This window comes from Sitodiplosis mosellana, unplaced genomic scaffold (genome assembly GCF_009176505.1).
Source record: "Sitodiplosis mosellana isolate CC-2019 unplaced genomic scaffold, AAFC_SMos_1.0 Smas_scaffold_6226, whole genome shotgun sequence".
Taxonomy (NCBI): domain Eukaryota; kingdom Metazoa; phylum Arthropoda; class Insecta; order Diptera; family Cecidomyiidae; genus Sitodiplosis; species Sitodiplosis mosellana.
Window position 1 is genome coordinate 14,048,491 of NW_022601467.1, and position 25,155 is coordinate 14,073,645.

A 25,155-nucleotide genomic window follows, 5' to 3' on the forward strand; every position below is an offset into this window, starting at 1 on the left:
GCGCACAAACGGTCACAACCTTATTCAATGCGAATTCTCAAGAAATGTTCATTTCGTCGATTTTTTACTGCATCAAAACTTGAATGAATTGAATGGAATGGAAATAGTTTTATTTCTAATATTCTAGAGAAAAAAATCGAATATTTGAATGGAATTTTGGTCAATCAATGTATTTGGTTTGCAATTTGTTGCTAGCGACATCTCGGGGCCATTAAATTTATCAGCTGTTTACATAAAATCGATTGTAAAAACGAGAGAGCGTTCGATTTTCGAAAGCTGCATCGACTCTATACGTGGAAAATGCGGAAAAGCGGGGTTTAGATTCATCATAAAATTTATCGAAATTTTAATGAAAAATTCCAATTTTTGTGGTCAAAATTGGTCAAAATGACAACCGAAAAAAAATCAGTGGATTGAGAGCCGTGTATTTGGTGTGGCAATTTGCAGACATGATGTGTAATATTGAGTAGGAAAAGAGGCGACAGCTGGCTATCGATAAACCATTTGGAAAATGTCATTTTCCACCAAACACTGCTCTGTACGCATACGCATACAAAAAAATAACCGCTACTCGTCGTGAAACTACCCTCGATAAAAGTCACAAATATTGATTTCCCCTATTTTCAAACAAATAGACTTTTCACAAAAGGTCAGACGTAAAATAATTTACTCGGTGAACGATTCTTTCTTTGGGGTTTTATATTTTCGTTGTCATTTATCGAATTCAATATGAAATTTTTTGGGAAATTTCCACATTTCGGATAAATTCGAAAATTTTCCGCGGAATATTCAGTGAATCGTGTGCTCAATCCGATTCCGGGACTGGAAAAACATTGTTCACGGTGTGAATTTTTCGTTTGGAAAAATTTCTTGTCCGACAGAAAGAGAAATTGACCAGAGTATTACTACGAATATCGATATTTTTTTTTTTTTTTACATTGAACCGGCTCCACTCTTATATTTCGTGTGCTCAAGGAAACATAATCAACTAGATTTTTTCTCTTCTTTTTATTTTATTTTACAGAACACACAGTTACGATCCGTGAACGCCTTGAATATATATACCAGGAGAAAATAAAAATTTTGTATGCATAAGGAAAAAGTCTAAATAGAATTCCAAAGTTGTTGTTTGTAACGCCTAAATCGTCGTTTGTTTTTTTTTAAATTTTCACATCAATTAGAAGAAAAAAAATTAAATTATTTATATTTGTGTGTGAGTGATATAGTGAAAATAAAACATCCTTATGATTGGATCATTTTGGAATTTGTGTAGAGCGTGCCCATCGATGCCTGAAGACAAGGTAACCGCAGCATTTTTCTTGAACGGAAGTTCATTGCCTTTTGTTCTTTCTTTGTTCCTTTCTTTGCTTTGCATTTTCATTTCCATTTGCTTTGTTTGCCGATTTTCATTATTCATGTCCATAAATAGGAAGTTTGATGACGACTTGTAACTAAATTAGAAATAGACAGCGCGTTAATATGTAAGAACCCTTGAAAATAGAACCTAGAATCAGGAATAGAACTGAGCGTTGCCCCTGGCAGGCAATTGTGTTTCTGGTCGTTTTTCGTGTTAGTTTGATTTCGCCATATGTTATTTTCAATGTTGGCAGAATTATTTCGGGTAAAAGAAAAAAAAAAACAGAAGAGTCATTCAAATTAATGTCTGTAAAATCCATAAATCTAAAATTATTATTTGAGCAAAATAAGGTTCTATTTCGCAATTCATTTAGTATGTTTGTCGTATGTTGAGGGCTATCTCGATGAGGCAACAACAAATCGATTTGTTGCAACAAATTGCCGTTGTCCCTTAAGCGTCTCTTTCTCTCTCTCTCTCGTTCGTTTTCAATTTTTTTTGGAGGCTTGACAAAGTTTATATGCCAATCCGGTCGATGATCTAATGTGTTGCGGAATATAATTTGCCTGAATTGGTCGTTGCCATTTCCGTGGGGCCAATTACAACAATTCATACGTCAATTTTGCAATGAAACCAATTTAATTCTTTTTTTATTGTTCATTGCATCGAAATATATCAATCGTTTTGATTAATTTTTCACTACTTCATCCGCATGGGATTGATTGATGTCTCGCCAATTAGTCTCCATGTCAGCGTCGAGAATCGTGAAACGATTTCTTTCCGTTTCGCCGTTGTGTGAATGGTGTGGGGAAAGCAAAATGATGTAATGCATGAAATAAAATACAACAGCGGCGTGTATCGCGGGAAAAAATAAACTAGCCATAAAAAAAAATACCGCATTACGAGGACAAACCAAATAAACTTCCATTAATGATTATGGCAAAGGCAACCATAAGTTATCTCAAAACGAAGGCATACATACGCTAAGCACACGGGCTGTATGTATGTGTATGTGTATATGTGTGTTAAGCATGAAAATTAATTGAAAGGACTGCATTTCATGTGGTATTTCGTGTTTATATTCGACGGGCCATTTACATAAATTGCCGCTTCGAAATGTGCGGCGTATGGTTTACCTCTCTGTATGTGTCGGTGTGTGTATGTGTTTATTCGGGGCGAATAGGTGAAAATGAAATAAACATAGGACGCAGGAAATGCATGTATCCCATTCAGAACGGAACTATCGACCGGAATGGCGAAGTAACTTTATAAAATTTTCCACAGAAAATAAAACGAGCACCGCCAAGTACTTTCTTCATTTCATTTTCCATCCTTTGATTTTTATTTCATTCCAGTCTATTTCATCCACTTTTGGTGGAATTAAATTCGATTAGAACCATTTAAAAGTGACACATTCAATTTGTGTTTGATTTTCATTCAATTTTTTTCTCCTCGTTCATTCATTCATTCATTCAAAATTCTCTCTCTTTGTCTTTGTCTTTCAGCTCCATTCGGAATACCGTAGTACTTATCGTTGGCATGAGTATACAGGTAACAATCGAGCGGAAGTCATTAAAAAGCCGCCAGCAACTAATCAATTTGGTAAGTTAATAATTAATGTGTTTCTCCCTTGTGTTTTTCTTCTTATTTCTTCTCTTCTTTACATTCGATGGATTGTCGATGTTTTGTGGGATTTTTGATGGCTTTGACAACAAGCAATACAGACACAAATTTAAATCCGGATCAATTTGTTTCTTTGTTGAAAATTTTCGAAAATTGAAAATAGTTCGGAATTTTTGTTCACGTCAAATTTCCCACTTTGCGATATGGAGTTCATTATCGCATTATTTCTTGATTGAAATCAAGGTTATTTTTTAATTTATAACCATTTTTACCTTATTTGTGAATCGATAACATGCACCGATTAACAGCCAGCTCTGCAGATCATTTTTTCTCCAAGTCGACGGAGGAAGAGCGTCATGTTGAAGGTGATTTTAATCCGTACAAAAAATGAAACAGCCAAAATCAAAATCGATCATCATTATCGCGCAACATTTTTACTAGATGTCATTTTTTTTCCTCCTATGAACATTGCACATAAAAAGACTATCGCATATTTGATTACATACGAAATGATATTGGTGCTCAAGGTGGTGGAAGTATTTCTTGCGAAAATAAGAATAAACCTCCGAATGGCAGTACATTCGCAAGAAATTCAATGCACCGATGTATATATTATACACATACTCGCCCATAACAAGCTTGTTAATACTAAATTTTATATCTAAGAATCCATGCTAAATAATTGAATGGAAACCCTATTTTCCATTGAAAATGTTGAAATCTTTGCGTTGCTCAAATAAAACGAGAACAACAGCAACAGCAGCAACAACAAAAATCGTAAATATTTATGGTTTCGAATTGGAGTCGGCTATCTCTCTCTCTCTCTCTCTCTCTCTCTGATTTTACTTTTGTTCGCATTACTTTAAACGCGCCGCAGAAAAGCTGCAAATCGTGTAAATGCTTCCTTTCATTCTGTCTCTCTCTCTCTCTCCCTCTCTCTCTCTCTCTCTCTCTCTCTCTCTCTATTTCACTCTTCGTGACTGTTCATTACAACCATTCCACGCAACACCAACAACAAAACTAATCCACTTCAACTTGTTCATTCTTATTGATTAATTACCGTTGTTGCTGGTTTCATTCATTCATTCCCGTTCCAGGTGTAATCAACGAACCTCCATTGCCAAGACGTAAAAAGTGTCCTGAATTAGCATATAGAACTCATGAATTCATAACTGGTGAGACAAGAACCAAAAATGATATAAACGCCAGCACGTATAGCGGCCGGGCAAGGGTAAGTGTGATGCGGTCACTCAACTGACCGTAACAATCGTTGTCGTTTTTTCTCTGTCTTTCTTTTTTGCTCTTGCGTTGTGTATTTTCACTTTTCAAAAAATCATTATGAGTTGAATCGGAAAGCGTGAACGAAAATCTAATGAAAACGCACACCGAATGGTACTCCACATTGTACTACAACAAAACTGTGTTCCAAATTCAAGTGGACATTTGTCTTGTTTAGAACAAATCGAAGCTTTACGATGGAACGCAAAGTACTGAATCGTTGTTATATTTGTAGTCGGAAGAGCGAGGAGGAACACCGTCACGAAGAAGTAAGTCAGAAGGTCCCTATCGAATTCCGAATGGTGAAGCTTATCCCATTGGCGATACGGTGGATAAGCCAAATGGTCATCCGAAAACAGGAAGTAAGGTATGCAATCGCAATAACCAATCGATTACCATACATTTTACACATTTCATTCAAAATGATTTTCTGAAAAATCCAGGCGCCAATCCAGGCATGCACTTCTCTGCATAAACTGAACCAAACAAAAGAAAACACTTATGCTAATAAATTCTCATGAAATAACAACAATTTTTTTTCTCTAAATACCAACATGATAAATCTGATCGATTTCGTTTTATTCATTTCCATGAACAAAAAAGAAATATAGATTAGCTTAGTTAGTTGTATCTCAAAGTGTGATCATCATTTTAATTTTCTTTCCAACATTTTATTTGCAGGCGGGTGAGTCTAACGGACTTTTCAGAAAAACAATATCAAAATTGAGCACAGAATATCGAATACAATTCATTTGGCCGCACACGCGAAAAGATCGAAAGAGAGGCGATGACGAAATCGATATTCCGAAAAAATCCTTATCAATGGGTGCTATTAAGGCAGCACACTCAAATGCGATGCCTACCGTACATAAAAAGCGAACAATCTACGAAAAAGAAGGTGCGACTTAACGTCGCTTTTATTTGGTTTTTGATTTTTTTATTAAATTACGGTTTTCGTTTCTCTTCATTTGTTTTTTTTAAATGATTTCGTATGATTTCCGTTTCCAATTTGAAAATTCGATTTTTTTTACGTTCGAACCCAATTGAAAAACGACATTTTATTTCCACTAGAAAGAAAAAAAAAATTTGACAACAACAATTGTGATCGGGAATTTCTACTCTTTTGTTCCCCTTTCAGATGAAATTCTTGCATCTGAAAGTATTTTCACTCTTAGAAGAAAAAAAACGATTACTAAAAAAAGAAACCCCAAATTGATTTTATACGTGAATTTTACTTTTATCACTTGAAACAAAGAAAAAATTACCATGAAAAAGCAAAACGAAAAAAGAGACCGTTTTCTGTATCGAAATCGTTTTTATCGAAATGCGTAGCTCAAAGGTTTTATTCATTTTTGATATTGTTTAATGTTTTTAAAATCAATTTACATATATCATTCATAAACTACACTATATTTTCCTTGTTATTGTTACACAGTTTGATTTGATTGATGTACCAATAACCAGTAACAACCAAAATTAACCCACATTTAACTTTCATCAGAACAAAAAAAAAACACTTAAAAGTCATTTACATGTCAAAAGCTATGTCTCTCTCTCTTTCTCTCTTCTGTTTGGATTATGTTCCACTGAATATAGAACTATGAGTATGAAATAAGGATTGCATGGTTACGTTCCCCTCTTCTATTTTTATATCATAAAATACAACAGCCATACATATCTTTCAGTGCATTAATATATCTTTTCGTCTCATTCCCTGCTCTCTCTCTCTCTCTTTATCTCTTTCTCTCTGCTCGTTTTTCTTTTCTTTGTCAACTTTCACACGCTCTCTTTCTCTCACTCCTCTCTCCTCTCTCTCTATGTTTCGCATACAAACCGAATCATGTGCATGACATTTGTCAATTTTTAGCATGTGTTAACGCCAATACTGAATCTTGCTTTTGCAAATTTCAGACTGGAATCGCTGCAAATAAAAACAAAAGTAAATAGCATACACACATGTTCTGTTGGTCGGAAAAGACAACACGAAACTACCACGAACACAACACAAAATTGAAACAGAAAAAACGAATTCAATGTAAAAAAAAACACAGCAAAGCTTTTAAATACACAACAAATCCAATCATTCGCAGCTTTTCTGTTGTTGGTTCAATTTATAATGTCGAGCAAAACAATAATATTCTACACAAACATGCACATTTTCCGCATCAATATTTCAAATGATAGCGCATTGCTACTACTTTTCTTCTCTCCTCCTCTCGATTTCGCCCACTTTTCAATAAATCACCTTCTCCTCAGAGAGTGTATGCATTACTTATGATCCAATCACACATTTATAGTATACACTCATTGAAATGTGATGTATCGAATTCAAATACGCATTTCATTACACTTTCAACACTATCCGAAGGTTCAATGTACAAAAACAAGAGCAAAATTCATTCATTTTTTCTTTTGTTCGATCGAATGAGGTAAAGCGATCAGAGATGAATGGCAGATTTGGCGAAAAGCCGACAGAGTTTGTGCATGCAGGCAAGCAGGCATTGGTATTACATTTTCTTCTTCTTTTTTTTGCTGGGAAAATATTCGAATGTTATTATCCAATCATACATATATAAATACATATTTCTTTACTATGTCTCCTTGCATGCAAACATATTATATCAAAAGTATATATATATATATATAAAATATTTTATTAAAAACAATATAAGCCTCTGATCTACAAGACGATTACTAACTACATGCAATTGGTTCCACTATTTTACATTGTCTGTGACTTCATTTGACAATAGTTCACAATACAAAGTACCAAAATTTTCTTTATTTTGTTTTTCCGTTCATTTCTAACGCTATTTTCGTTTGTCGTTCACACTAATACTATTATTATAAATACAGTGACTCACGTATATTTGTTCTTTGGTTGGTTTTTTGAAGTTTTTATTTGTAAATAGATTTCTAGCAATGATAATAATAATAGTTAAACTTTAGCTTTGATCAATAACAAATGTTTGCAAAAGACAATGAGCAAAATGAAACGGTCGATATTCATGAATGTATGTGTGTGTTTTTTTTCCCATTATTTTAACAGCATCCACGCAAGAGCTGGAACCGTTGTGTCCCGAAGAGAAACCCGAAAAGTATGCATCATTTACTTTTTTTTACATACCTTTATCTAAACCGATCACAATGCGTAACATTTCAACTAATTATTTGCTTGTATTATGTAGGAAAAGCGAATTTCCAGCCAAGAAATCGGTACGACCATTTTCGCAGTATGCATACGATACCAAGTTTAAGCATGGCCGTACCGAAAAGGAGAACTTTGGCTTTGCTGGCGACGATGAAAATAAAATTGATAACAAGACTTTATTCAATGGTGGACACGTAGCACAAACATGGTACCGTGATGTGGTTGAATTGCGTAAAAAAGCGGAAGAGTATAAGGTTTGTTATGCACGAGTGTGTGTGTATTATTGCCACGAAATTATTCATGATAACTCATTTGAAAAAGGTTATTCATTCGTTGGTACGTTTATTTTCATGGATTTAGAATCGTGGCTGGGGTACCGAAATCAATCCAGATCTTTATAAAAAGCAAAAAGATTTATGGGATCAGGTCTCGCGCCGTAGCTCCTTATCGGCACTATCGTTGGCATCTGCCGTACATAAACCAATCACCAAGGAAGAAAAGGAAGCGGCCAACAACAAGAATGTTTCGGCCAAATCACCCATCAAAAATGTTTCGGTCAAAAATGTGAGCCAAATTCATTTCATTGACAATAAATTGATTCACGATGCCGCAATACCAGCTCGTGCTCTTTATATTCGTCATCATTTGGGACGCACCACCGGATTGGGTGAGTGTTTTTTTTTCTTCTTCTTTCGTTTTCCATATGCGTTACCTTCTCATTCTGTTGTGCATGTTAATTGACACTTGAAATGGTTTCAGACATGGAGGATGGTGCACTTTTGCCATCACCAACACGCGATAAGCTTATGCCAACAATTCCAAAATCAAAAGATGATGAAAGCTACAATTCGCAACGCGGCAGCCCGAAAAAGAGTGCTATATCGCGTCATGGAAGCCCACAAAAAGGATCGCCCCAGAAGATGCAGAAGAAGACAATAAAACAAAGTAAGTGCCCAATTCGAATGAATTGAATAATAAGTAGCGGTTGCTTCGAGGCTAGTAAATGAAATACATAAAAAAAAACAATTTCATCATTTTTCCCAATGTAGCAGATCGATCGCAATCGGTTGGGCCCAATGTCGATGGTTCTCCAAAGCGACAGGTTCGATCAAGTAGCGCTGCACCAGCCACCACTGCTAGCACCAAAGTAGCCAAGAAAACTCCCATTTCTACACCAACAATAGTGGAACGACGCCCTCGACCAAGTAAGTCATCTCCGCACAAATGTCACAATCGAAAATAAACGAAAAAAAAAACAACAAAACGATCGAATTGGCTGAATCATTATTATATAAATATAAATATCCCAACACAGACACTGGCATTCTATCCAACAATGTGGATAAATACTTTCTTTCAGACACTTAACACGCTTACAATACATTCTCTTTTCATTTTGTCATAACGAAATTCTTTAATTAATCCACACTTTTAACAATAATTACTCGTACAGACCAATTTATTTTCTTATATGAATGACACAAACATGTATGAATATATACAGTAGATGCTCGGATCTAACCGCGTACAACCACAAAAAAAAATACTCTATTCAAAACAAACTGTTGAGTAATCTCTTTGAACATCAAACGCAGGATTTTTCTGTTTGTTTGTTTTTATTTTCATTATCTTAAACGATAAGTTTGCTCTGCATCTTGGAAAGTAATTGGTATGGGTTGCTTAATTTATTCGTTTTTTTTAAATGATTGATTGATATATACATATCTATTAATATTTATGTCGCATCATATGTTTATATTATAAGACCCGTAGAACAACATGTTGGCATAAGGCAAAAAAAAAAACGAAATGTTTTCTGTATTCTGGGCTATATGTAACTTTGAATGACATGAAATATGCGAACGCTGCTAAGGAGAAGAAGAAAAAAAAACGCTTAAATGCGTTTAATGATGGTCGAAAACTTGATGATTCCGAAAGTCTACTGTATTAGCATCTTCATAGACATTGTGTACAATTTTCGAATAGAAATTTCCATTAAAAACAAAACGGCTTATTCGCTTTTTGGGCATTAAGTTCCAAAATTTTCGACCCTCAACATTAAATACATCGAGAAAAAAACACATAAATAGTTTGTCAAATACAAAGAGTTTTAAACGTTCTACAGCATTATCTCATTAACATTTATTAAAATGGGAAAAAATTCACTTGAACTTTTCTGCATTCAATGCTAATTTTTTTTTCTTTATCTCTCTTTCTCACTTTGGTTGCTCTGGTTTAACAATCGCATTGACAAACTTACTCATTGCATATTGCAGCCAAAACTTGAACTTTTTCAATTTAAATATTCGTACACGAGCATACACTGTGTTTGCCGTCATTTATATTTGAAGAAAACAAATTGTTCGTAGTTATTGGGCCATTCATATACTGTTGAAATGAAAAAAACAAAACAAAAATGTGTGCATTTATCTGTGTATTAATTACTATTTGATATGCAGAGCATGCTACGAAACGCATGATTTCGACCAATTAAAAATTTATTAATTATGGCAGCAAACAATGATAATAACTTAGGGTTCAAATAGTCGCAGACTAGACGCCATATTTAAAATCAATGTTTTAGCATATTCAGAACGATTTGTGTTCCATTTTCATTTTATTTTATATATAAATATCTATGTGCATTCGATATATTTACTTGAATTAGATCAATAATTGAAATTGGATTTTTCGTTTTCGTTCGAATCGCTGTGCACGCAAAAAGTGCCAAATGAAATCATTTAGCAAATGTGAAAAGGTTAATTGGTGTGGTCATAAAGCAATGTCAAATTGTTTGTAAATACTATTTGTGTATAAAAAAATTTTGGTAATATAGTGTGCTACACACGAGCGCACACACGCTCACCACATACATACACATTCGGGCTTTCCGAATTTGGGCTAAAACTTTTGAATTCTTTTATGTAAATATTCTTTCCTGTTGAATTCTACTTCGCTTTCAGTTGTAAATTGGATCAATTTATCAAGTAAAACTAATATTTACATTTTACGTGAATCCACTAAATTGGATTTTACTTAAGAAGAGCTGAACACCGAACAGAGACGAAAAGAAAAACAAATCATCGGGTATCGTTTATTTTTCGACAAATAAATTGGAATAAATATTGGGTAAATCAAAATGTTTTCTATTTTCCAAAATAATAGCTTTGAACCGATTGGTTAACATTCGATACATTCAATTAAGCATTCAGCCGAAGCTCTTCAAAGTGTTTGGCAATTCGTGTAAATTCCGTCTCAAATGCTTTTTTACAACATTCATACAAAAGTTTTAGCCCATAGTAATTGTTTTAAAATGACCTAAATACCAACCCATTTGTTCCAAGTGAAAAAAAAAGAATAGAAAATTAAAACAGATAAGCAACGAAAATGAGAAATATACCAAATGGAAGTTTAATTCGACACACATTCAACACGCTAAACAGGCTGATCAAATTAAATTTCCATTTTTTTTTGTAGTGAAAAGAAAAAAAATGTTTCAAAAACAACAACAACAACTTAATATTTATGTTTGTATTGGTAGATGAATTACATTAATTTCTGAAAATATTTCTAGCAACCCTTTCCACATCCAATCATTATCGCTCTAAAAGTAGTTCCCTACCGCCTACCGGTAGAGCTCATTCAACTACTCCTGGCTCTCATCAAACTCAAAATTTTGCGCCAAACAATACACAAAAACTCTCATCACCATCCCAAAACACAATACCCGTTGATCCATCAAATCCCAATCAGAGAATCCCCTCAAAAACCACAAAACAGAGACCTCAATCGGCTATTGTGATGGGTACATTCGACCCAATGACTGCATCGACTATTATATTTAACGATTCACAAAAGGTCACAAATCAGGACAAGAAAACTGCGAGAAGTAAGTAATTCCAATTAGATCAAATTTACTCTCCCGTTACAAAAACCAAAAAAAAAAAACAATCAAATCAACAACAACAACAAAAAAATTACAAAAGAACATATGACAGGAAAAAAAACGAACCTGGATAGGGAATTGTTTTCGGTTTTTCCATTCGTTTTGAATTTTGTTTTGTTTGCGTTGTTTCTAAGTTTTGCTTATCAGTCATTTTCATTCCAATTCAAAAAAAAAAGAAAGAAAAATGAAATCGGTGTTTGGTGTTGTGACACATTTTAGCTTTACCAAATTTGTTAGTCATTTGTTTCACGCTTCTGTTTGTGCGATGTGGAGCCACGATGGAGCAATCAAACACGAATTACTTGCATTTGTTTTTTGCTCGAATGAGAATTTTGAATTGCAAGGATGTTTCATTGCATCTTCCATTCGGCTCCCGGTTGCACTGATAGTGTACAAATAAACTGCAAAGCGACATTTCTTTATTTGAATTTCATTTGTCTTTGGTTTTGTCTCTCGAATCGATGTGTCTTGTTATTTTTTTCATTCTGTTTTATGTGTAAATTTGTTTGTAATTTACGCATATGAAAGCTTTTTTGTCCAAGTGCATTTGTTCGATCGCATTGAATTTTGTAGAGCAATTTCATCAATTAGAAAATAGAAGGAAAATGAAACCAAATATCATTTTGTGTGGAATCAAACAAAGAGTCATGGCGTTTTTGTTGTCTTTTTTTTCTTTTCACGAGGAAATCAATGTTTCATTTCCATCGAATTTCTTGTCTATGTTTGACTTTTTTTTTTCTGTGTATGTCAGACATTTCGTCGATTTTCAACCACGGTCGCCGCCATATTTTTACTCGTTTTAGTTTTTTTCGTGCTCTATCTCTTCATTTAGCTTTCTGTTTTTCACTTCGTTCATGCATTTATTTATTTTGCTCATTACACTAATCAATTTTTGAACACCGCGTACACAATGTACAGATCAAAAGGACATAATTTCAATTGATTGAATCAACCAGATGAAAAAAAGAAAAGAAATTAAATCGTAAAAAAAATCAATGAAAACTACTTACTTTTCGACAGTTTTATTTAGTTACAACTGAGTTTTTTTTTTCTTCCAAAACAAACACACATCAAAACTCATTCGATTCACACGATTGGCTTAAATCAGTCTCATGAAGCGATCAACTACACATATATTGATCACAACTATATAGATGTGTAGCAAGATCAAAAATCCACACACACATACACATTTCGTAATATGGTCTTGAACATAGACAAAAATAAAACAACAACCAATTAATTATAAGTTGCTTGTATTTTCTTTCGCTTACTGTCTATAAATATTTACTTCACTGTACTAATCTCATGAGCTAGTTGCCATTGAAGAAACGAACATCAACATGATGATCACAAACACAATGAATATTCTGTAGTTGCAAAAACAAAAACAAAAACAAAACAGCAACCCCAAAAATGTTGGTATTTATCACAGTCATCAATGTGACTGCACCCTTACGCAATCGGAATTGGCATTATATTTTATTTGAGAGAAAAAGAAAAATATATGTTCTTCAATCGGAACTGTTCTCATGGTTTTATCTGTTCTTTTTTATCACAAAACAATCGTAACACACTCTTTAGAAATGTAATCGCAACTCAATCAATCCAAATTCAAGGATTCTTTTCCACAAACCAACACACTCATACTCACGACACACCCACACACTCACACACACAAACATGACTAGACAAATTTGTTTTAAGTTCTGGTATTGCTTTTTTATGGAAAGTAGAACACAGTTTTTGTTCGGTCTAATTTGAATTTTTTTTTTCAGTTCCATTTCAATTCACATCATTCATTCATACATGGCAACTAAACAATAACAAAAATAACAAGAGAAAACAATTGAAATAAAATGAATCAGCCAAAAATCGCATAATTTATTTGTGAACGTTATTTGTCATAGTGGCAAAAAAGTCTCTCTATTTTTTTTCAATTAAAAATCATTTTCAATTGAATATTTATTGATTTTTTTTTTCTGTGTCCTGGTCAATATAATAATTTTTTGTGTAAACTAAAAAAAAAACAAATTTGTTAATTTAGGACCGCAAGCGATGAGCAATACAAACGCGACTAGAATTGGCAATAGAGTAGGTTTGGCAGCAAAGAAAGAAAGACCAAAACCGAAACCATTCGTGAGAGAAATTTGCCCAAGGTTTCAACCAAGTTTACCGATAACGCACAATAGTGGCATACGTAGTAGAAATGCAACACCACGTTTAGGTACGGACAGATCGAAATTAACTCCTCCAACGAAAAAGCCCACGTCCATTACTTCGAATCCACTGCATTCAAATGGGCGAAATAGCCAGAGTTTGAAAAGTGCCACAGCAACAAATAAAAGTGTAGACAGTGCGCGGATACGGCCCCAAACAGCTAAATCCAATGCGAAACCAAAACCAACCGCGGTATAATTTTGAGAAAAAAGAAACCATGATGACCAAGTCATAAATCGTGGACCACGTGTGTTTTCTTTTTAGAACCGTTTTCGTTCGTTTATTCATCTTCTTGTTTCTACTTCTCATTTAGTCTATATAAATAAAATACCACACACGCTTTAATTTGTAGATTTCTGCGAAGCTTCGTTTTCCCTCCATGAAAATGTGCTTGAAACTTTCTTCAAGAGGAAAGAAAATTAACAAAAAAAAAAGTTTAACATTTTCATTACGCAAATTGCATAGCATAAGCTAAATAACGACATTGCTTTCTGTTGTTTTGTTTTAAATGCCATTTTTAACCATCATTTTTAAGCTGAACATTAAAATTAAAACATTGTATATTTCTCTTTTATAAACATTTTCGGTAAAAATTGCAATTTTTTTTAGCATAATGTTTATAAAATATAAATATATAAGAAATAAAAACGAACCAACCAACCAACAACAACAAAAATAACACAAATTTGTTTTACGCATTTAAAATCATGTACAAAATAATATTGAAATTCAATTAAATATATATTACTCTAGAATTTTGTCATTTAGTTTCATTGCACTCATACTTTGACACAATTTGTTCTTTTTTTTCTTAATTTACTTACGTAAACATTGCATTGCAACAGATTCATTCATTCTCATGCATTGCGATATGATGTCAATGAAAAAAAAAAAAAAAAATTAAATTGCAAAAATCGTTTCGCAAAACAGACGAGAGTCGGAAGTGTGTGAGGGGAGGGGGAGAGAAAGGCAATAGCTGGGAAAATGTGCGTCTGTTTTCACGATTTTTGCACGCGTATTTTGGTAGGTATTTATTTTATTTGAAATAGTTAGCGTTGAACGGAGTTGATTTTGAGGTGAGGAAAATAAGGAGCTCGGGCAGCAATAAATTTCTATTACATTCTCATTGAATTCCGTGGACGTATTGCGTAAATATCGATTTGGTTTTTCTCGTCATTTTCATCAACACTCATAGCTTACAGAAACAGAATGATTTTTGGCTTTTCGTTAGAATTCGCTTCAATCCCTTCGACCTCTACCTTATATTCCGAATGATGTAACTTGTTCTACTATCCAAGGAGCAAATGGTTTGTCTAGTAGGAAACGAATCAACACACATTAAACACACATTACATGCATCAAATACTAGCATCTTATCGGTTATCTGGACATATTGTCGCTTCTCATCTAACATATACATATACATACACACCCAAAACACATACTACACATCAATAGAGTAAACAATGAAAATGAATAATACACACATTGACGACATACATCCACAATACAATACAACACAAAAACCAAAGACTGCGAATTATGTGGCAAAGACGATGTGTTTCAAAATTTTAGTTTTCTTGGTTTTATTTGATTTGTTCCATCCAAGTGCATGGATTCATCATACATACATTTGACGCGACGTGAAACGAATCTTTTATTTGTTTTTTTTTATCTCTCCCGGCGCGCAAAATGATTCTATTGAAAATTTGTGTTTTTCTTTTGATTGATTTTCCCACCAATTTAGATGAAGATGACACGGATAAAGATGGCGTTACATCTCTATCAAGTGCCAGTCCAATTCCAGCTCACGAAATTTACGAACATATAGTTAAATCTCCGCCAGAGCCGACTCGCGTTAAATCGCCTGAACAAATTCTAATGCGTTCACCAGATCCAGTGAACTGGGTGGTTCCCTTGGATACTGGCAAAACGTTTACTGTTACACAAAACATTCGCAACGGTGAGTAGATAACAGTTTTTGTTTTTGCATCCACATTTTGTTTCCAAACCACCCATCCACCCTGAACATAAACAAACAAACCAACCAATCAACCAACCAACCAACAAGAAAAAAACAATATGTGTATTCTCGAATCGTAGGCGATCCAATTGCACGACCACAAAGTGAATTCAAAGTCTCAACACCGGTCGATAAGCCACCATCGGCTCCGTTTTCAGCACCACCAAATGTTATTGAACAAGCTAAAATGGAAGGTATTGTATCTATTAGATTTGTAAAATAAAAACACTTTGACTCCCCCTTCTCTCTTTGTTGTACCCACAATATGTTAACCAGTATAAATTTAGGTGGATAGTGTAACATCATCTGTGTTTGATACATTATGATAAAGATAAAAAAAATATAAATTTAATTTTCACAGCATGGAAAAATGAAAAGCTTGAGGAAACACTTCCGATAAAAGAGCCAGCGCATACGACAAGCATTATATCGGCTGCGCCGTATGACAAACCAATACCAGGCTCGACATTACGTCGTTTGGACGATCCAGTATTCGATACAGCACTAGATGTTACGGCGGCAACACTTAAAGAACGCCCTGCCGCTACCGACGATCTTAATGAAGCCCGTGACCGCTTCGATCGCTTCTGGGGTTGCAACAAAGACAAAGAAGAGGAGAAAATCTAAATTCCATAACGTGCAACACACAAACAGGGTAGATGAGATAAACGAAAAGAAAAATAAACAAACATAACTATGCGACGTTGTTGAATTTATATCATCACGTATTCAATGCTATAATAATTTAAACAAACCAAAAAAAAAACAATTAAAGCAGCTAAACATACAAAGCAAACAAGAAATGATATTCGTAGCGGTGAACGTTTAGACAATGAAACAAGCCACAACATAAATAATTATGGACAGTTTCACACTTGATATTTTGATGTATGTTCAAAGCGATCGCCATTGCCACGGCCGATGCAAATGAGATGGCTTAATACAAAATACCAAAACCAAAATCATCATCAGCTCGGGATTTGCATTCCATATAGCCATATGCAATAAGAACTCTTCGAACATTTGGGCGAATAAGATCTTGAGCACTGTTGGTGCTTCATCCATACGTTTGGTTTTTGTTTTCACCAACAAGATCAAAAGCGATCCGATTTCGTTCAATCGTTATCATTTTTTTTTTCAACGAGTTTTCACTTCACGTGTGTTGAGAGATTTTGTGATTTTGATACTTTTTTTCCACAATAGTTTTTTTTACGTTTGATTCAACAGTGTTGTTATATTTATAAAATGACATAAATGCCAATAACTGCTGCTTCCGTAAACGTATAAGAATTTATAACGGAATACTATAGGAGTGTGAATTCTTCTTGATTATATTTCATTTTCAATTTGCCTCTCACATACAAAATACTCAAATGAATTTAGCAATGACATTTGCTTTGAACTCATACTTTTTTTTCACCCACACGCTGGCAATGTTGCAATTCAAATGCCAAATCGCTTGATGTATGGTCATATCATAATCGCTTTCAAATACAAGACACACACAAAAAACATATACGTGCTTTATTTTTAGACGAATATAATCCAAAGTGTTTTGTCTTTCGTTGCATTGTCAATTTTATGTGTTTAATATGAATTTATGCACGGTTAATCATCTTCGATCACCATTTATGGCTTCAACGATTTATTAAAATTTAAAATAAAAATAAAATACATAACAAAAGAACAAAAAAAGCAACAACAACAACACTGGATTCCGGCTTGCCGTCCAATCTGCACACGCAAACCACTCACGATAACAATACACAATTGTGAATTTGGCATAGTCTCAAAGTAAAATTATTTAACAAGCATGTTAATCTCTCAAAATGTCCGATAGATTCAAAGAAAACCAATTTTATCAAGCTAAACCGTGTTTAGATACAAAAACCGATACAGATGCTAAAGACTATAATTAGATTATCATCGCCGTCTCACTTATATTCAGCTTTTTTGAATACTTTACTCAAGAGGATAAATGTAGTTATTTTCCATACGATTTTTTTTCGGTCATACATTGAAACAATCGTCCGAGAAACACTGTCACTGTGCTGTGACAGGAAGGAAATTAGCCAAAATAAGAAGGAAGAGTGCGAGAAAAGGGAAAAACACACAGAGTGTGAAACACCGAATGCGAATCATTTTTTGCGTTTAGAGAGAAACATAATGTTTAACAAGCTTTCCAATTAACGAACAAAACAAACAACAACAACAACAACAACAACAACAACAAAAATGACATTAAATCATGGGCATTCACACAGAAAATCCATTCCATTTTTATATGGTAGATAAACTAAGAATTATATTACCGTAAGCATAGGGAACACGAATAGACAGACGACGACAAATTTCGTTCAAATCATAAACCAAGTTTCAACAACAAATGTGTAGCGAACAGAAACCAAAGATCAGATAACAAAATCGAGTCCATTCAATTAAATTCGAACACTATGTTAAATCGTATTTTTCTCTAGAATGCTTTTTGTAAGATCGTACAAGTTTTCTTTTTCCAAAGAGCCATCTTTGAATTAAATAACAAATAATTAAACAACAACAGAAACCTAGCAGCAGCCACTAGTTGCAATTACTGAACACGATATACAATTTCACAGTATTTGCGCTAGTGATTAAACGTTTCATTGCCACCAAAATCACTAAAGAAAACAATAAAACAGTGAAAACCCCTAGTTAGAAATAGACTTTTTAGGTGATTGTGCATGAAAATATGCACCTTTTGATATATATTCCATAGAAATTGCCCGGCTCCATTTGTCTATTTCTGATTCATTTGTTTTTCATCAATGCCTGCAAACGGTTTTTCCCCATTGTTTCGTTCTTCGATCAATGAGCCCGGCATTATACTCACAACAGTGTGAACGACATACACACATACACACACACACACACACACACCCAGAACACACAACACTATGAATGTGCTTTTTCTGTTTGTTAACACTCAAGTAAGCGAAGTTTAAATCCACGTGCATAACATAGAAACCAAAATATATACAACCCAACAAAAAAAAACGAGCAAATATTATATTCTCTTTCAATGATTGTCTTAATATCCAATTTAAATCTAATTCTCAAAAAATTGAAGGAAAAAAAACCAACAACTACAGTTACACACAAAAAACACACCACAAAGTCTCCCCCCCTTAAACCAATTTGTAGTTCGGAATCAATTTTATAAAGTATACACAACGGTTTATATATCTAGTACTCTCAATCTGCACACATGAACCCGAATTCAAAGGGAAAAAAAGCAAGCAAAAAAAGAGAAACAACCCACAATAAAATTCACTGTTAACTTAGCAGTCACTATAGCTTAACAGTAAAGTGTCACAGTCACAGTGAGCATGCGAACGGGTATAACGCACACATACATACACGTACACGTAGTAAGCTATTGAGTGTGCGTGTATGTATGCGTTATGCTCGTTAGTATGCTCACTGTGACTGTGACACTTCACTGTTAAGCTACAGTCACTTCTAAGTTAACAGCAAACTTCTTGTGGGAAAAAAGCAACTAAAAATAACATTTGTTAGATAGAAAACGGTAGTGAACATTTGAAAGTGGAACATTCGTCTGACTATTCATGCATTGATTGCAAGTGCATCTGATTTCAAAAGGATTGGATAAATTGAGAAAATAACAGCAGAAACAGTTACGATGATGACACAAAAATAAATTGAATTGGACAAATTGAAGCAGGATACAAGCAGAATAAAAAAAACGACAAACTTGAATTAAATTAAAAAAAAAACGAACAGATATTTAGCTAGACGAAACAAAAAAAAAACAAGAATTAAAAATTAAAAATTATCAATGAATAGGTATAGCTATGTTACATGATATTAAACGGCATTTCATATTTTTTGCATCTGATGTTTAGTAAAGAAATGAAACACAAGAGCGATAAAGTAACCGACGAAATATGAAAGGATATCAGAATAGCATCAATCACTTTTTTGCCAGCTAAACTGATGACGGAATGCACCTTTTTTTAGCAGAAATTTGATAAACGAGAACAAGTAGCAAATAGCTGTGTTTGGGACTATCGCCACTCCCAACGCTACGCTGAATGTTTTAGATAAGAAGTTGTTAATTTAGCTTAATTAATAATCCAAGTTTCTCGAAACAAATGCTATTGAATTGAACAAAAACAAAAACAAAAACAAAAATGAAAACAAAAATGAAAACATCAACAACAACATGAATCCTTTGTAGAACATTAGATATTTATTTTTTATCGATACGAAACTTGTTTCTTCTTTTTTTAAATAGCCGTTGTTTTTAATTGATTTTTTATGGCACAACATATACCTACTGTTTTACATCTAATCAAATATGTATTTGGCGACAGCAAAAAAAAATTACTATGATATTATTATTATTAAAAAAAATAAATATTTATAGAATTACAAATCATACGTATGTGGAAAAAAAAACACTCACACAAACCTAATGTGCTCTTTGATTGATATTTCAGCATATTGATGCACGGTTAGAACCTATAAGGGGCGGTTCATAGCTTGGGAAAATACCTAGAAAAGATCCTCACTTTCGATTTTATCTAGTGTAGAAATGGCTCTTCAGAAAAGAGAATCACAAATTTAGTGGGGCGGTAAACCTGGCTTACCGTCCTTCCTGCCTCCCTGTGCATCAATATGTATTTCAGATAACAAATGATTAATTGTACTAGACGAAAATAATTAGTTGGAGAGTACAGTTTCGTGTTTCATCATGGGTTTGTATTAAAAATATCAAGAGAGTGAATCAAAATTGCTAACCAAGGAAACAACTATCATATTTCATATAATTGATGGATTGGCCATGATGAAATCAACAGCGTTGCCGTTATCAACATCCATCGAAATTATGAAATGACCTATTCATATGTGACTGAAATATCATAACATTTGCAATGCCTTCAGTCTAGTCGAATTAAATTCGATTCGAAAATATTATTGATGTAATAAAAAAAATAATGAATCGGATTCAATGACATAAAATCCATCTTGGACAACCTCGAAATTACTTTCTATCTATCAACACATCTCTCAGTCTATGCACCTCCATCAAATCAAAGCTTGCGATTATCATGTACGAAACATAAAATCTGGACTGTTAGCCACAGCTCAGAGAAAAGCATTCACTTAATGATGTATTCAACGTGGAATCTCCGAATCTCCCAATGTATATAATTTCAACTCCAACAATTGTTTATCATGATTTATGTACATATATTTCGTAAGTATCATTCGTCTATCTCCGGGCTCATCGTATGAAATATTAATTTGTTACTCTCATCCATTGCATTTGGAATAATATGGTTGCATCGGTGGCCATTGCATCATACTCGCTCGCACGCACATGTACATATTTACACACAAACCATCCAATTGGGATCCTTTTTGCGATCGATGAATTTGATTGCGTCGCCGGTATACATTTATTGCGTCGTTAATTTTTCGACCAACGCATCAACATGATTTAAATGAATGGTGTTTTTCTCCGCAAAATGAAATTGGTTTTTATAAAAAGGTGTGGGTAGATGCTTTGTAGATTCATTTCCAAAATTCCGAGGAAATAGTCGCATCACAAGGCATACGTTGCGTTGAGTTTGCTGTGTTATGTGCATTCAGTAATCTGAAACACTAGCTCTGCTTCAAAACCAATGGGATTGTATTTGACCAAAAGTTGAAATAATGCAAACTACAACAACAATACCATTGATGTGGCATTGATTTCAGCGTGTATGTTCCGAATGAGCTGTACGCGGACTATCATTAGTCGCATAAATTCCGTTCCGTTGTGTGTCGGTTTTGTGATTTCGTTATTCCGATAATTCATTTACAGTTTTGGCTACATATTTCACTGCCATTGAATCGCTTTGGCTGATCCATGGATTCACAGGATTTGGATTGTAGTATTCCATTTTTTAAAAAATATTCTATGCTTATTTTATTTTTTGGAAAAATACACATTAGAAATTCATTCTTGTTATCAATTCTTCATCATTATTTGATTAAATCAAATACAATGTAAACAATAAAATACAACGAAACAAAACAACAAATTGATGTCGAATATCTCAATAAAAAAAACTACGCTACAAATATACCGCGTGTATTCCCTGCGCACGCAACGTTTATACCATTTTCACGCTTACGCTTATTTTATATATAGTTTAATACAGAGTCGAAGGTATATTTAAGGCATATTTTTAGCGTGAACCGCATGCAAAGCATACGGATAGAATACTTTGACTTGGCGTATTCTATCCGTATGCTTTGCATGCGGTTCACGCTAAAAATATGCCTTAAATATACCTTCGACTCTGTATTAAAATATGTAAAAAAAATAAGCGTAAGCGTGAAAATGGTATAAACGTAGCGTGCGCAGGGAATACACGCGGTATATTTGTAGCGTAGTTTTTTTTATTGAGATGGTCAATAAATTTGAAACATAGTTTTTGCCATTTTCAAATTGATTTATTGTAAATAAGAATTGTAGAACAAAATGTAAGAACTTTTCATCGTGTAGCTCTTCAACAAATCAAAATATTGAACATACGGAACCGGAACGGGATGGAATTTGTGGGACCAATGACAAGTCATCCGAAGAAACAACCTACGAGTCACATAAAGCCATTTTAACCATTTCATGGTTGATCAAACAATTATTTAATTAAAGTTGTTTTCCTTCAAAATAACAAACTTAAATTTCCGGGCATTAGCAGAGCAGAGAAGAGCAGATCAATGCTGTGATAGTGAAATGGGAATCTCAATGCTCCCATTAAGAAAATGTAAATGGCAAAAGTATTCGAAGAAGATTAAAACATTAATTTGATGAAACATATTTAAAATGTAGTTTGCAAAAGTTTATCATTGACCGCACACCGAGTGAGCGAGCGAACGCATATGCGACCCGACCCGCTCCATGCTGGGCGAATCAAAGAGCACATCATAAAATGTTGTCACGGGTTGCTGCTCATCAACGTTTATCGTGTGTGAGTCGACATAAAGTCATTAGATTATGATTATTGGCATATGTTATGTCCTGGTTTATGCGACCGAACAACAAAATAATCCATAAATTAAAGCACATGCAATTCCAAAAAGTCCGATCGTTATTGGCACTCGGTATCTCATTTTGACCTGAAGCTATTTATGGTGTGTATACATGCAATCATTCGATGACATTTACGGCTACTCCGAGTGTCGTCCACAACAAAGCCAACCAATAAACAATAAATAATAAACGATTGTCAATAAAGTCAAACATAAATACAATCGATTGTTTGAAGAGCTATTCGGCTATTTTCGTTGGAGTATTTCACTGTTTGATATTTATTTAATAAGAAATCGTTTAATGTGGAAAATTTCTGGCATAATATTCAATTAAAACTCAAGTTGACGGTTTATATGGGCCGAACCGAAAATATGGGATGGTATGCTGTTGCTACTGCTACTGCTGCTGGATAAGCCACACCAATCTTTGCCATCCGACATTTTCGCTGATCAAGCCTAAGCTTTTCGGATGTTTTGTGTTGTAATTTATGTGAGTTGGTGTTCTTTATTTTGTACATGCATAGTTTTGCAAGAGACATTGAAATACCAAATGTGCTGCGGTAAAATACCGAAAATCGATAAAAATAGGGCAAAATGTCGTATTTCATCGCACTTACAAAAAGAACCGAACCAAACGAAACGAAATCCAGCGAATCCGTTGGCCATAATTCGTGCACGTATATTTTATGAGCACACAGATTTGAATTTGTACATGAAACACTGACTCACAACTCCTTACCATCCGTTAGAAGTGCTGGTTGTTCCTCTTCATCTTATTGTTTTGTTCTTCTCGCTCAAACAACATTAAATTCCATGCATGAATGTGTCGCTGAAGAGATTAACACACATGGTGAAAAAGAGAGCGAGAGAGAGAGAGAGAGAGAGAGAGAGAGAGAGAGAGAAAGAGAGAAAGAGAGAAAAAGAGAGAGAGAGAGAGAGAGATCTCGAGACTGGTGTAAGTGATTCGCAATGAGCGAATGGTTCAACGCAAAAATATTGAGCGGTGAAATTATTTCATCCCAACATGTTGCAATTATGTTGAATTTTGTAAATTTTCCTTTTGAGACACATATGGGAAAATTCTCTTTCTAATAACAATACGAATATCGGTATGCATTCGCTGGCTTTTTGTCTCGCATAACAAGCATATGAGCACCGAGCAGACCGTTAACTTGTGTATGTGTACAGTACATAATACAGTAATGTGCAGGCGAAGCAAAGGCGTTAGCTTTTTGGCTTTGCACACGTACACACACACTGAACATTACTGCGACAATAAACTTTACCAAAGACGTTGATTTCGGAGTCAGCGCTTTTTGTTGTTGGCGACCATATACTTACAGCTTGGCGCTTGTCGGCAGATAAATTATTTTTACAAGTTCAGCGACAAGCGACAACCGAAGTTGACAAAATTTATGGCGGTTGCGCTAAAAAATGTCTGTTTTTCTAATTGGATATTACAAAAGAAATAAATTAACTTTTCACGCCGAAAATGTTTTGCAGCGCAAGTGTGTGGTGACAATCATCAGTTTATTCGGTGTTTGGACAATATACACATTTCTTTTTTCCTCTTCTCTCTCTCTCTCTCTCTCTCTCTCTGCACATTTTCTTAATCGAACAACGGAAAATGAATTAGCTTGCATGAGCGAGAAAAGTGTGTGCACAGATTGGATGTTGATTATGTGGGAGCAGGAAAGTGAAAGAAATCTGATCAAAATGCAAATATAAAGTTCATTTGTTTATTATCAGTGGTTTTTGAAGCATAAATAGATTAGCATCGTTCGACATCAATACTCCGGTTCTCTTTTTCCATTTCTCTCTGTCTGTTTCTCTTTTGCACGAATCAAAGCGCGCCCTTTAGCGCATACACTCATTTGGCGCTCAAAAATAACCACAATAGTAAAACAAGATCAATGACGAGTGTCAGGAACATGTATACAACCATGCGGTGTTGGTAGTGGTGGTGTTGCTACCAGCCGCGGAGTAAAAAGTAAAAAAAATGAAATTTTCCATCCAACTGGATTCCGATGCTGATTGTGATTCACATTCGAAGTGTACTTTATCGGTGCTTTACAATGTTTTCGGGCATAATGATATTAGATATATCGGTTATTATTTGTGCGCAACCGACTGGAAGAAATGAAATTACATTTTTGGCACTTCAGTTGTCAGTTCATAAAGCGCAATACAGCTCGTCATGATTTTACCTTCAGATTCATTACTGCTGTAGCCATCGTCGTTGTCGTTGTCGTCGTCGTCGTCGTCGTCGTCGTCGTCGTCGTCGTCGTCGTCGTCGTCGTCGTCATCATCGTGGCTCGTACCGGCGAATCACTATTTTTCAAAGCAAGTAATGTGTATTTTCACTGATCCTCCAATTCTTGTTTGCTTCTTTTCATTAAATTTTTCTTCGAAGCTTTAAGTACTATCATTTTGTATAACAAGGCAATGGGACGTGAAGAAACGTGAAAGAATGTGTA

General features: G+C 34.4%; 1 protein-coding gene across 9 annotated transcripts; it reads left to right on the top strand.

The window, feature by feature from the left end:
* Nucleotides 1–425: 425 nt before the first annotated feature.
* LOC129577838 (uncharacterized) lies at nt 426–18,249 on the top strand. 9 transcript variants are annotated; one of them, XM_055465542.1, is made up of 16 exons: nt 426–649; nt 1,025–1,301; nt 2,860–2,956; nt 3,286–3,342; nt 4,075–4,208; nt 4,491–4,622; nt 4,937–5,153; nt 7,305–7,353; nt 7,444–7,660; nt 7,767–8,073; nt 8,166–8,351; nt 8,456–8,611; nt 10,981–11,295; nt 15,320–15,535; nt 15,676–15,789; nt 15,957–18,249. In XM_055465542.1, exons 2-16 carry the CDS (start codon nt 1,245–1,247, stop codon nt 16,220–16,222), a joined length of 2,520 nt encoding a protein of 839 aa, XP_055321517.1. In that variant the 5' UTR covers nt 426–649; nt 1,025–1,244; the 3' UTR covers nt 16,223–18,249. The 9 variants fall into 9 exon arrangements, with proteins under 9 accessions (XP_055321517.1, XP_055321520.1, XP_055321516.1 ...); XM_055465541.1 differs by lacking the exon at nt 426–649 and adding an exon at nt 658–899; XM_055465543.1 differs by lacking the exon at nt 426–649 and adding an exon at nt 658–842.
* Nucleotides 18,250–25,155: the final 6,906 nt, after the last annotated feature.